At 44.9% G+C, this 13956-nt stretch overlaps 1 protein-coding gene across 1 annotated transcript in view; it reads right to left on the bottom strand.

Annotated features, from left to right (window-relative positions):
• LOC311232734 (uncharacterized protein) overlaps window positions 1-13956 on the bottom strand; it is a 117219-nt gene that overhangs the window by 11826 nt on the left and 91437 nt on the right. Inside the window, exon 19 of the mRNA XM_084338315.1 lies at window positions 2588-2728. Within this exon, the coding sequence (XP_084194441.1) occupies window positions 2588-2728 (141 nt within the window). The remainder of the gene's footprint in view (window positions 1-2587; window positions 2729-13956) is intronic.

Consider the following 13956-nt stretch of genomic DNA (forward strand, 5'->3'; position numbering starts at 1 on the left):
CCGAGTAACAGACACAATATTTCTGACACTGGAAATTAGGGCTGACCAATTAGTCGACTAATCGGTCAAAAGGAGCCGTAGTCAACTAGCCAACCTCTTAGTCGAATACAAAAAAATATATATATATTTATAATTTTTTATCATTCTTTCCAAAAGAAAAGAGGCCTAGAAGCGTGGCTAACGCTAATGGCACGCATACCAGAGGCTAACTGCCTAAGAAAACAGGCACAGAGGCACTGAAAGAGGATTTCACCCATCTAATGAACACACTAGACAAATATCAAGATGTATCCATTAGTGCAGGGGTTCCCAAACTTTTCAGGCCAGGGCCCAGAAAATAAGGCGTCAGAGAGCCGCGGCCCAATGCACATCGTCTGTTTTTTTTTCTTTTTTCTTGCCAGGCGACCGATTTTTTAAGCCAAATATCACTTCAATCCTATTAAGTTAGTTCAAGTTAGTTATTCATTTATATGTGCTATTTATGAGAGGGCTAACTTGTTGCAAAATAATAATGATAATAATAATAGCCTCATTAAAATACTATTGTTGCTTCGGTTGTTTTCAGCGTTTTATGTGCATAATCTGTTATTTAGTTTGAAATGTTCGTTGAAATAAGTAGATTTTTCGTTTTTGTTTATTTATTAAACCATATAGTCACATTTTAGAATACAATAGAATAGAATTTTAGAATACAACTAGAAACACTGTCCTGGCCTGCTTCTAAGTTCAGTGGCCTGACAAATTTTTATTTTATTTTTTTTTAAATTTTTTTTTAAATCATCTCGCGGCCCACCCGTGGCTGCTCGCGGCCCACCTTTGGGTCGTGACCCCGACTTTGGGAACCACTGCATTAGTGGACCAATTGCATGCTTTTGCAGAGGACAAGAAGCCTTCAGTCGACTCCTTCAGACATTAAGCACCCCCCACAGCCCAAATGGAATGATACCATTTTTTAATATCCCGAATCCAAACTGGCTCAGAGTGTCAACAGAGTGTTGACGTTGAGTTGATGTTAGCTGCTAGCTGGCTCCCCTCAGAGTGTCAACAGAGTGTTGACGTTGAGTTGATGTTAGCTGCTAGCTGGCTCCCCTCAGAGTGTCAACAGAGTGTTGATGTTGAGTTGATGTTAGCTGCTAGCTGGCTCCCCTCAGAGTGTCAACAGAGTGTTGATGTTGAGTTGATGTTAGCTGCTAGCTGGCTCCCCTCAGAGTGTCAACAGAGTGTTGATGTTGAGTTGATGTTAGCTGCTAGCTGGCTCCCCTCAGAGTGTCAACAGAGTGTTGATGTTGAGTTGATGTTAGCTGCTAGCTGGCTCCCCTCAGAGTGTCAACAGAGTGTTGATGTTGAGTTGATGTTAGCTGCTAGCTGGCTCCCCTCAGAGTGTCAACAGAGTGTTGACGTTGAGTTGATGTTAGCTGCTAGCTGGCTCCCCTCAGAGTGTCAACAGAGTGTTGATGTTGAGTTGATGTTAGCTGCTAGCTGGCTCCCCTCAGAGTGTCAACAGAGTGTTGATGTTGAGTTGATGTTAGCTGCTAGCTGGCTCCCCTCAGAGTGTCAACAGAGTGTTGACGTTGAGTTGATGTTAGCTGCTAGCTGGCTCCCCTCAGAGTGTCAACAGAGTGTTTACGTTGAGTTGATGTTAGCTGCTAGCTGGCTCCCCTCAGAGTGTCAACAGAGTGTTGATGTTGAGTTGATGTTAGCTGCTAGCTGGCTCCCCTCAGAGTGTCAACAGAGTGTTGATGTTGAGTTGATGTTAGCTGCTAGCTGGCTCCCCTCAGAGTGTCAACAGAGTGTTGACGTTGAGTTGATGTTAGCTGCTAGCTGGCTCCCCTCAGAGTGTCAACAGAGTGTTGACGTTGAGTTGATGTTAGCTGCTAGCTGGCTCCCCTCAGAGTGTCAACAGAGTGTTGACGTTGAGTTGATGTTAGCTGCTAGCTGGCTCCCCTCAGAGTGTCAACAGAGTGTTGATGTAGAGTTGATGTTAGCTGCTAGCTGGCTCCCGAATCCACAACAGCCAGGCAGCCAACCGTACAAAATACAGTCTCAGCCAATCACATCGATTTGTACAGTTAGTTAGCTCCACTCCATTGCGAATTAAAAGTTAGCCAGCCAGGACAGCCCGTATTAGCAAGCTACAGTTGCTAGGTAGCTGGAAATACATACCCGCAGGTCCCTAGATGTTCCTAGATAGCAAGAACATGCAAATTGACCTTGTAGAAGTGGAGCAATCTTCCATTTACTTGTACATGTACCTTTAGGCAAAATTTCTGAAAATAGGGCTACAGCTTAACAGCTTAACATTGATATAAATTACATTAATATGGTTAATATTGATTTAGAGTAGGTTGATACATAAATATAGTGAGTATTGATATAAATTACATTAATATGGTTCATATTGATATACAGTAGGTTGATACATGAATATAGTTAATATTGATATAAATTACATTAATATGGTTCATATTGATATACAGTAGGTTGATACATGAATATAGTTAATATTGATATAAATTACATTAATATGGTTCATATTGATATACATTAATATAGTTTGGTATAGTATGATATAGAGGCTCCATCTCACTTGTCTGAGTGGCTCTCATCTCCTCCTCTGGCTTCACCACCTCCTCCTGACCTCCTGGGGGCGCTGGTGCCTCCACAGCTGGAGGTAGGGTGGTGGGCGGGACAGGAAGTGGGAAGGATTCAGCATCAGGGGCAGGATTTTCTACGAATAATCATCATAATTATAAAAACCTTTAATTTAGTACATTTCAATAAATGTTAAATAGCATATTGTATATACATTTAATGAAATTATCAATTAATAGTAGGGGTCTAACGGTACACGTATCCGTACTGAACCGTTTCAGTACTGGACCTTTGTTTCAGTATGGCTGTGTACCGAACCAATAACACTTTTTTTGGGTGCAGAATTTAATTCAAAACTACAAATTCACCCCTTCCCAAAATATTATTTGCGCAAAGGTGTTTAACCCACACAGAGATTACTTTTCTCTCTCTCTCTCCCTCTCGTTTTTGTGCACATAACGTGTTTTATCTCGCGATCTATGAAAAAATACTATTATCTTGGAAATGAGCGATGTTTAGTGTGTAATAAACTACAAACTACAGCGTGTGGAAAACTATTATTCCCATGCTGGACTACAAGTAATGTTTGTCAAAATGAGCCACACCGTGTCTCTACAGCTATAATACAGAACACAAACACAGCTTCGCAAACATAGTGCAACAACCACGGAAATGACTAGAAGGCTGGCATTCTAAGGGTAACTTTAACCAAACAGTGTGGCACTGAAAGTGTTAAGGAGCTCACTATTATTCAGAAAATGGCTAAATGTTGCGTAATTCAGAAATAGGTCGACATTTTTATATTGGCAATTTTGAGTGCTTTGAAATCTTCTCCATCACTCTCCTTATTTACAAAATTGTATCCGACTTGTAAATATGTTAATTATTGTTAGATATTCCGGCAGTATCATTTCCCACGCTGTGTGAAAAAACTACAGTTTTGTGGGAGGGGAGTGGCTAAGTACTAGGGGAGTGGCTAAGTACTAGGGGAGTGGCTAAGAACTTGGAGGGGAGTGGCCAAGTACTTTCGGTCTCCAGTTTCGATGACGGAGATGGGCAGAAATTACAGCTGGCACCAAATCCATTCCGAAGAAGAGACGACGGACGTGGACCCAGTACTTTGTTGGCAGTGTGAAAATATGCAGAGAAACATTAAGGCTACGTTTAGACGGAGAGAGTCTGAACAGAAACCGCAAAAGTCGTCTTGCGGTTTCACTTTTAATTTTGCGTTTAGACTAGCGTTTTGGGGTGGAATTCTCCGTGCAGACGAGGCTGTAACGACGGAGCCCCGCTGTCACACGATTGGCGCATATGTCACATGACGTGCTGTGAAGACCCGCCCTACTCTGCCTCTGATTCGCAGACTGTGGATGGGGAATGTGATTGGACCAAAGCAGAGTCACTCACAGACAGTGGGTCCAGTCACGCCGTGGGACAGATTCTTGTGTATTTAACCCTTTCACTGCCACACGACAGCCGGTTGTGTGATAGTAAAGGGCTAACCTTCTGTCGTGTGGCAGTGAAAGGGTTAAAAGTACTGCCAATGTAGCCTTCAGGTGATCGCCATGGATAGAATCAGACATGCTTTGTTTACGCTTCTAGGCTACTGGCGGCGCTGGCGCATGCCTGTGATGTAAGCAGTACACGCGACGAGAGCCTTGAGAACCCTTTCGTCATCGTTTTATACGGTTTGACAGTTTAGATGAGAGCGCGAAGGTTTACCGTTTCTAGGAATTCCACCCTGGAAGGTAGTCTCACTTTTTTGCGGTTTCACCCCGTAAAAACGGCGTTTCCGTATAAACGAAAAGAACACCTGATTTTTTTTTTTGAGGATTCACCTGCTAGCGTTTCCGTCTAAACGGGGCCTAAGTATCTTTGGAACCATTTGTGTTAAATTGTATCTGAATTGGGAGATTATCTTCTATCCCACAAAATGTAGAGCATCTCTCTGTTGCATTCTCTCTTTGAAGTGCGCGGAAAAGAAGGGCATATAATATTGACATTCGTTTTCTCTAACAAATGTATCTGCATATCTGCTATATCTATTTCTATTTCCTATCGTTTCTCCATCTACTCCAGTGCGCTACACAGATTAGGCCGTCAGACACTTGCTAGTTGCTACTCGCACGTAATGGAAGATGAAGAGAGAGGCGCTTGAATGAATGACTTTATTTGACAATATAAAAATAAACATGTGACAGAAGAGCACAGTCGGGATATACTGCCAAGGATGAAACACAAAAAAGCTCAGAGCTTATTTCCATTGTGGTCCTTGTAGGGGGGTGGGGGAATGTGATGCTTAAAACATGCATCATACAAAACGTGACATCACAACACATCACATATACCATTTAACATTTATATTAGGGCTGTCAGTTTATCACGTTAATTAGATTAATTAATTACACAGCAAATAATCGCGTTATGAAAATTAACGCAAAAATAATTACAAAAAAGTTTTTTCTTTTTTTTTTTATATAATTTTTTTTTGTATCTCATTCATTCCATAAGCATGTAGAATACGCATTTACAGATTTTTTTTTAATATGCTCCATTTGCATGTTCTTGGTATCTGATTCTAGGGACATCTATGAATCTCAGGGAATGTATTCCCAGTGTCAGAAATACTGTGGGCTAGATCCACAAAGAATGGATTGCACGGTGCAAGTTGCACCCTTACTTACAATTCATTATGAATTGAAAATGGGGGACCCTGATGTAAACAAGACGAAAGTCTTTCTCTGGTCTGCATTCCCTTAACAATTGTGTGTATTGAGCCGTACTGTATTGTACCCATTCTGCAATCTGTTAATAACATTTTCATTCAATCAATCAATCTGCGCGGTGATTGATTGAATGAAAATTTTATTTTGAGTAAATTGTAATGAACCAAATGAGAATATCAATACATTTTTTTTTTTATCCTTGACTGTGAATAACACCATGCTCAAATTGACCAGACCTGAAAAATCGAAGCAAATTAATAGATGGAAGATGATTAAACAGAAGGTTTTGTAGATACTGTTGTGGAAAATGTGTATACGGGGGTGGACTAGTTTAATATAGGTCAACTAGCAGTGCTCAAAGACACTAGGGCGACAGTCTGGCTGATGTTCTTAAAACAACCTCAAGTATGGGACAGATAGACATTTCAAGTAAATCACATCTTGTTCTTTTCTGCTTTAATCTTGACTCCAGCTTTGTCTCAGGGACGATAAACCTTTAGACTTATCTTCTGTTTTTATTCTCTCTCCTATGTTAAATCTATGTGTCATCTTAATGTACGTCATGTCATATCTGATATAATATGTCACGTCATCATATCTGTCATGTTGGGGCAGGGCTGGGAAGGTATTATCTGGGGGCACGTGGAGTTGGGAAGTCAGAGTGTTTTTCTTCAGTTATGGTGACCGTCTGCTAATCCATAGCTCTTCTGTTAAAACTTCTTTCCTTAAATAAATTGCTTGTTGAAATTGGAAATAACATCTCCTGCTGTGTCAACGACATTCAAGCCACAACAATTTGGTGACCCTTGACCTGTAGATCGCCCTGCCGGGCCCCTCACACGGCCAGCTCTGGACCTCTCCCGTAGAAATTCTGGCGGTGTCGACAAAATAACAAGGTGAGCATTTTTGCTTTTTATTAGAATGTCCGTTAGAGATTCTGCGGGAGGAAAAAGTTGAGCTGGCTGTGTGACAGGTCTGGACGGACGACTAAAAACGAACACGAGTGGTGGGTGTTGACACAAGGCGAATCCTCTTTTAACAGGCTATAAATGCGCATTTTGAAAGCTAATCAATCTTAATTGCATGTTTTCGACCCTTTGGTCAAACTTTCTCTGACCCTTTACAAACACTCTCGCACCATTTATCCCCCCCCCCCCCCCCATCGCCCATTCCCCACTTCCCTTCTTATATCTATATTGTTGCATTGTGGCTTATGGCAGACTAGTCAGCATGGACTGTCTGTAAAAACTTTAAATACATGGCTTATGGCAGACTAGTCAGCATGGACTGTCTGTAAAACTTTTTGCATTGTGGTTGCATTGTGGCTTATGGCAGACTAGTCAGCATGGACTGTCTGTAAAAACTTTAAATACGTGGCTTATGGCAGACTAGTCAGCATGGACTGTCTGTAAAACTTTTTGCATTGTTGCATTGTGGACCCCTGGTGATACACACACACTTACACATAGAACAAGCTCACACATACACACACACATCCACACCCTCAAAACACACACACACAAACCTACACACACACACACACACCCTTGAATAATATACGACCAGGTCATCCAGTGGTCACATATTCCAGTCTCCATTAATCACAGATCGTTATCATAGAGACACACACGCACAAACTTACACGTAAATGTGCGTTCCATGAAGAGACTGGACTTCACTTCTTTTACTTCTCTGCTTTGACTAGACTGGACGGACCCAGAAAGGACTGGACTGTTTTTTCCTTTCTTTTATATACTCGACCGGCCGGTTGTAACAATCTAGATTTCAAATTGTACCTTGCTATATTTACCTTGTATAAATACTTTGCTTATTCACTTTTATATTACATTGCTTGACCATTATGTGAAATAAACAACGTGGCTATCCCTCTTCCCCTCTGTTTGTCTGAAAAGACAAAACCTGGATTGACCGCAACGACCACGGCAAAGTCGAACTTCAAGACGACAAAGGTAATCTGTTCTTAAAAGAACAGGGCTGGAAAAAAGCAAGCCCCTGCTTTCCCCACAAAGCTATTATACACCCCAATAGACGCACCAGGTTGAAAAAAAAAAAAAAAAAAAAGAAAAAAAAAAGGTAAACTGTTTAAAGATAAATCCCCAGTTTAACACTTTGATTGCCTAAGGCTAAATTCATGATATACCATCCCTTGCCAGCTCTATTTGTCTATGGAAAAGTTCCCCTTCTTTGCAGGGCTATAACTTTTTAAATTCTATTGCTAAATTGCCATTATTAGGGCCCATTCAAGGTCCTATATGTATTGTTCATTGTGTAGCAACGTTAAACTTTTTCATTCACATATTCATAGTAAAATATGGTCTAAAGTATAAGTATGTTTTCATCTCTTTCTGCAGCTTTCTCCAGAACGTGATTTATAGCCCCAAATGCATTATATTGATGATGAAATACAGTTTGGTAGGAATCTGTGCAAGATCAAAAATTTCAATTGGACGTACTTCTAGAAGTTTCTACGTATCATCTGATGATGACCGGATGGGCGGGGGATCGTTTATAATTCCGTGGGCAGCGTTATATCATTCATCTAGTGTGGGTGATATGATCATCAGAGCAGTTTATATCGAACACGTTCAAAAATAACGCTGATTCTTACCGTATCTTCCTCGCGCTGTTGGACGATGAGCGTGGAACTGAAATATTCCTATTATGGGATGTAGAAATACACTATCTATTTCCAGGTTGTATAATAGTATATACGTCCAAATCATGTTGTTTATCGAGTTATTGGCAACGGATCGCTATGTATTGTGTCGAGATCGAGTCCCGGGACCTATAGAGAGTGCCCGGAAGTAATATGGACGATCAGCACTTCAACCACATAACTTCCTGTTTGGCGCTTCTGCCGATCGGCCACCAGATGGCGCTCTTGAACCGCTAGAGGTTTGAGAGGAGCTCAGAACTGTGTGTGAAGGCTGCGGATGGAAAATATGATTCCGATCACAGATTTTTGAAATATTGATATTAAAGACGAGTTACGGCGTCCTCGGCAACTTGAGCATGGCGGGGAAGGACGCCTAAACACGTTTTCGGCACTTAAAGTGTTAAAGGTGCAACCAGCGATAGTTGGGAAAAAAGTCTGGGCGTTGTGCCAAGAGAGAGAGAGAGAGAGAGAGAGAGAGAGAGAGAGAGAGAGAGAGAGAGTGAGAGAGAGAGAGGAGAGAGAGAGAGAGAGAGAGAGGAGAGAGAGAGAGGAGGAGAGAGAGAGGGGAGAGAGAGAGAGAGAGAGAGAGAGAGAGAGAGAGAAAGAGAGAGAGAGAGAGAGAGAGAGAGAGAGAAAGAGAGAGAAAGAGAAAGAGAGAGAGAGAGAGAGAGAGAGAGAGAGAGAGAGAGAGAGAGAGAGAGAGAGAGAGAGAGAGAGAGAGAGAGAGAGATTGCGCTATTTATTATCTACAATGTATAAAACAACAGCCTAGAGCAGGGGTGGGCAATTATTTTTTCCAGGGGGCCAAATGAGCAACTGAAAATATTTTGGAGGGCCGGGCCAAAATTCCGAACTCAATTATGCATAATATATTTAATTTCTATATAAAAAGCAGTAAATGGCATTGTTTTGACCGCTGGTAAGAGTGTATGTTATTATTTGGTAATTAAAAGGTGAGGTTAGCTTTCAAAAATATAATTTATTCAAATAGAATTTCCAAAAAACCAGGCGCCCAGGCGGCAGGCAGGGAATGGGCAATCAGGCCCACGGATTACACAGGGACCGGGGAACGAACAACAGTTTTCCCGTTTCCACTGTTGGAACTGCGGCATGCAGGGACACAGGGAAATGAGATGTGGGCAACCATACCGTCCCGGCTCGGAGTATGGAAGACCCGTGCGCCAGGGGGAGTCACAAGGGCCCTACAACCAGGGGGAGACAAGAGGGCCCCGAAACCAGGGGGGTAATCACTAGGGGTGCCCAGAGAATGCGACGGGATGGAAATCAAATGATTGTGGTTTCCAAGGGAGCTGAGCAAGAACCTATTCTGCAGGTCCTAGTGAAGGGCAAATTAACAGAGATGATGGCAGACACTGGAGCAGGTTTTTCCTGCATAAAGCAAAAATACGCCGCTCACTTACCCCAGTCTGGACAGTATGTTCGGACGGTCGGATTCTCGGGAAAAACACAACTAATACCCACGTCAGATCCAATCTCTATGACGTTTAACAACAAGACCATAACAATACCTGTATTAATTTCGGACAGCACCCCGCGCAATCTCTTGGGACGAGATGCAATGTGTAAACTAGGCTGTAAAATCCTATGTACGCCTGAGGGGATTCAAATTGAACAAGACGTGATGATGTTACAAGGGACGGGGGAGAAAGAGGCCACTGTGTTCTGGCTGGGCAACATAGATGCAGAGCTGCAAAGGGTCTGTGACCCCTGGGAGCCATTTCTGAAGGCCCAACTGCCTCAGTCTAGACAAACAAACATGGAGGCACATTGCACACTACAGTATTTGACGGATAGTGACCTAATTAGGAACAAGGCGTGGTTGCAGGGACAGCCCGAGCAGGTGCAGATTAACTCATCTACGGTAATTGTAGGGAGACAGGGCGCGGCGTTGAGGGTTAACACAAGTAAGTATCTACGGGAACAACATAGACTAAGAGACGCCGCCCCACACATCACTCTGAGAATAAATCCTGGTTACGAATCCGAACATCTAGGTTCAATGATACAGGAATCCGAGACTCAAAGGTGGGTCTCCACGGAATCTCCGCTAATTTGGCACAGCGCAGATGGGAGTTTCATAAAAATAATGATTTCCTTTTCGGTTTTGGCAAAACCTCAAGTAATCAGATTACCAGGAGACCCTTGCGTTATTCCAGAGGCGGACGCTTTGCTGGAACAGGACATGTTGGCGCGCACCCCAGAACAGTTGTGGTCAAAACACGACACAGATGTGGGTCTAATATTGTCGGCACAGCCAGTGAAGGTCAGGTTAAAGAAGGGTTGTAGACCACCCTTTATCAGACAATATACAATGAAGCCAGAGTCGGAGGAAGCTATATCACATCAGATTGAGGGACTGTTAAAGGCAGGAGTGCTCGTCCCTTTCGAATCCAGATGTAATACACCTATCCACCCAGTGCTAAAGGCGGACAGGGCTAGGTACAGACTGGTACACGATTTGAGGGCGGTGAACGACGTGGTGTCTGGACCAGAGGCGGAAGTCGCTAATCCACACACACAAACACACAAACCGAGTAGCTCGCAGTACTATACGGTCATTGATCTCACGCAGGCATTCTTCAGTGTTCCATTGGAAAAAGAGTCTCAGTATCTGTTTGCTTTTACCCACAGGGGGAAACAATACTCTTACACCCGGTTGCCACAAGGGTTCGCGCACTCGCCACATTATTTCTCGAAGGCGCTCAAGGAAGACCTGCAAGGAGTGTGCGACACACTACTCAGCACGGTCTTACTGTATGCAGATGACATTCTAATCTGTTCGGATACACGTCAGCAGTGCCATGAGGACTCCATCAAAGTTTTGAGAGGATTGGCCATGGGAGGCCACAAGGCATCCCGTTCAAAACTACAGTACTGCCAGCCAAAAGTTGAGTACTTGTCTCGCGTCATTCAAAAGGGCATAAAAAACATCTCACCCACGCAGCTCGAAGCTGTATCCAAGGCACCTAGGCCGTTGACGGTCCGACAAATGATGACGTTTTTAGGGATGACTGGGTACAGCTCTGAGTGGGTGGAGGACTATACGATAGCGACAGCGCCGTTGAGGATGATGATAAAAGAGGCGGGTACAGACAAGCTTCGCGCTCCCTTGACATGGACCGAGGAGGGGGAGGACGCGTTCATAAACATTAAGCGTCTGTTGTTACAGGCCCCTGCCCTGGCGCTGCCGGATTATGAGAAGTGTTTCCACCTATTCGTCTCACATAGAGCGCAGCATGCGACAGCTGTCCTGACTCAAACACAGGGGAGGAATGGGAAAAAACAACCGATAGCATATTACTCTAGAGCTCTTTCGCCGGTAGAGCAGGGTCTGCCACCTTGTTATCAGGCCCTGGCCGCAGCACATTTGATGTATGAGAAAGCAACGGCCGTGACAATGGGATATGACATTTGCATTTGGACACATCACAAATTGGCAAACTTGATTGAAAGAGGCAAATTTGTTCTGACCAGCCAACGGCAACAGGCTTACATGAGGCTCCTGCAGTACTCGGACGTTACGATAAAAACATGCCACGGCAGTAACCCGGCGGATCTGGTACCACTCCCGAGCGAGGGTCAACCGCATGAGTGTGAGGTGGAGGTACAGGCTTTCGTGAAACTCCGTCCTGATTTGGGAGTCGACCCGCTCGCGATAGCAGAACTCTCACTTTTTGTGGATGGGTCCTGCTATCGGGAGGGGGAAAATTTAAGGTCAGGATACGCCGTCGTACAGTGCAAACCTACCGGAGAAACACTAACAAGAAAGGCCGGACAATGCATGCAACCATGTTCGGCCCAGCTTGCAGAACTAATAGCACTAACAGAAGCATGCATAATAGCTAAAGATCGCACGGTTAACATCTTTACAGACTCTGCTTATGCGCATGGCGTATGCCACCTATTCGCGGCCATTTGGAAGGCAAGAGGCTTTAAGAAATCGGACGGCTCACCGATCCTTCACCACAAGCAGGTTGTGGCGCTTATTCAGGCTGTAAAGTTGCCCAAAAGCATTGCTATCGTAAAGTGCCAGGCACACAGAAAAGACCTGTCCTTTGTGACGACGGGAAACAACGCGGCGGACGAGGCCGCAAAGGCGGCGGCTGCGGTGCCGTCCACGGCTGTTCTGATGTTTGCGGCCGAACTGACGACTGAGGTAACTGAGGATAATTTGAGTGATCTTCAGGACTCAGCCACGCAGGCCGAGAAACAGTCGTGGACGGAGAGGGGGGCTGTAAGGGGGGCAGATGGTCTGTGGAGGAGTCATAACGGCTTGATAGTCGCCTCCATCGATCTTCTGTCCTTGGTGATACCTGAGGCTCATGGTGTTGATCACTGTGCAAGAGCAGAGACCCTGAGACGAATCACGAAAATGGGATTTTGGTCCCCAAAGCTTCAGGCACAAATTGACGTTACACTAGCCAGGTGTTTAACATGCTTACAGGGCAATGTGCGCAAAGGAGTACCGACAGTGGCGGCTTACACACCCCTCCCTGAGGGACCATTCAGACACCTGATTATGGACTACACAGATATGATAACGCCAGTGCAGGGCAAACGATACCTCCTGGTAGTAGAGGACTGCTTTAGTCGCTGGATTGAGGCCATTCCATCTAAACACAAGAACGCGGACACAGTGATCAAGTTCCTGTGTCGCGAGGTCGTTCCGAGATTTGGAATTCCCACGATATTACAAAGCGATAATGGCCGCGAGTACATCGACAAGGTGGTTAAAGGGCTGATGCAGAAATTAGGTATAAGACAGCGCCTTTCCTGTGTCTATAGTCCCGGGTCGCAGGGAAAGGTGGAAAGGGCCAATCTGGTCATTAAAAACAAACTGTTGAAAATCTGTATGCAAACTAAGCTTAACTGGATTGATGCTTTGCCGCTTGCTCTGATGGCTATTAGAAGCAGCGTAAACCGCCAAACACAGCTAACACCGCATGAAATGCTTACAGGCCGCAGCATGCCAGCACCGCCATTTAGACACCTGGCTAGGGGCCCGGCATTAGATATTTTTGAGCAAGATCTGAAAAAATATCTTCAGCAAGTGACTAAAATACATGAAGCTGTGTTTCGACAGGAGCAGAGAAAGGAGAAAAGGGGGGTGAAGGAGGCGGAGAAGGAAGCCACCAAACCGAGGCTGATCCCTGGGGACTTGGTCTTCGTAAAGGTCCACAAGAGAAAGTGGTCATCACCCCGGAGAGAGGGCCCGTACGAGGTGATCCGATCAACTGGGACGGCAGTCCAAGTCAAAGGATCAGCGACCTGGTTCCACTTCAATCACTGCATAAAGGCCAGCGGCGACCTCTTGGGGGATACAATCGATCGCAGTTATGCAGAACCCGACATGGAGGGCCCGAGACGGCAACTGGAAGGTGCAGTGCCTGCTGATGCTCCCGCAGATGTTGGCGGCAGTGTGCGGACGGTCGGCCGGCGGCAACGACGTCATTGAGAACCGTCACGGTCGACCCGTCCTTGAGGATGACGGGTTTGAGTGGGTAAGAGTCCCACGGGTTCCCGCTCAGGCTCAAGTACCGGCAGGCTTTCATGACCAGGCTCAGAATCAGGCGCCCCCTCTGCCTCTCGTCGAGGGAGGGGGGGGAGAAGATAAGAGGACAACCAAAAGGGGTGTTTCCCGGAGGACCGCAAGGGCATGTTTTTGACTTTGACCATTCCCCCATTACAGGCGGGGATACTTACCACTATACTAACGAGGATCGGGTTGTGAAATGTGCGGTGTCAATGTTGGTGTCAGCAATACGCCCTCAGCAGTATCACAATATGTGTGTAATCATCATCCATTGGAGTGCAGAGCGTAACACAATGAGATTGAGTTTAGAGGTGGGACGGTGGACGGCGACGCTGAAAGAGGCAACGAAGTTCTGCTCGCTACCATCTGCCTCTAAATACTACTTAAGATCAGTTTCATGTTGGGCC

Source organism: Notolepis coatsorum (assembly GCF_963971535.1).
Source record: "Notolepis coatsorum genome assembly, contig: SUPER_7_unloc_2, whole genome shotgun sequence".
NCBI classification, from domain to species: Eukaryota; Metazoa; Chordata; class Actinopteri; order Aulopiformes; family Paralepididae; genus Notolepis; species Notolepis coatsorum.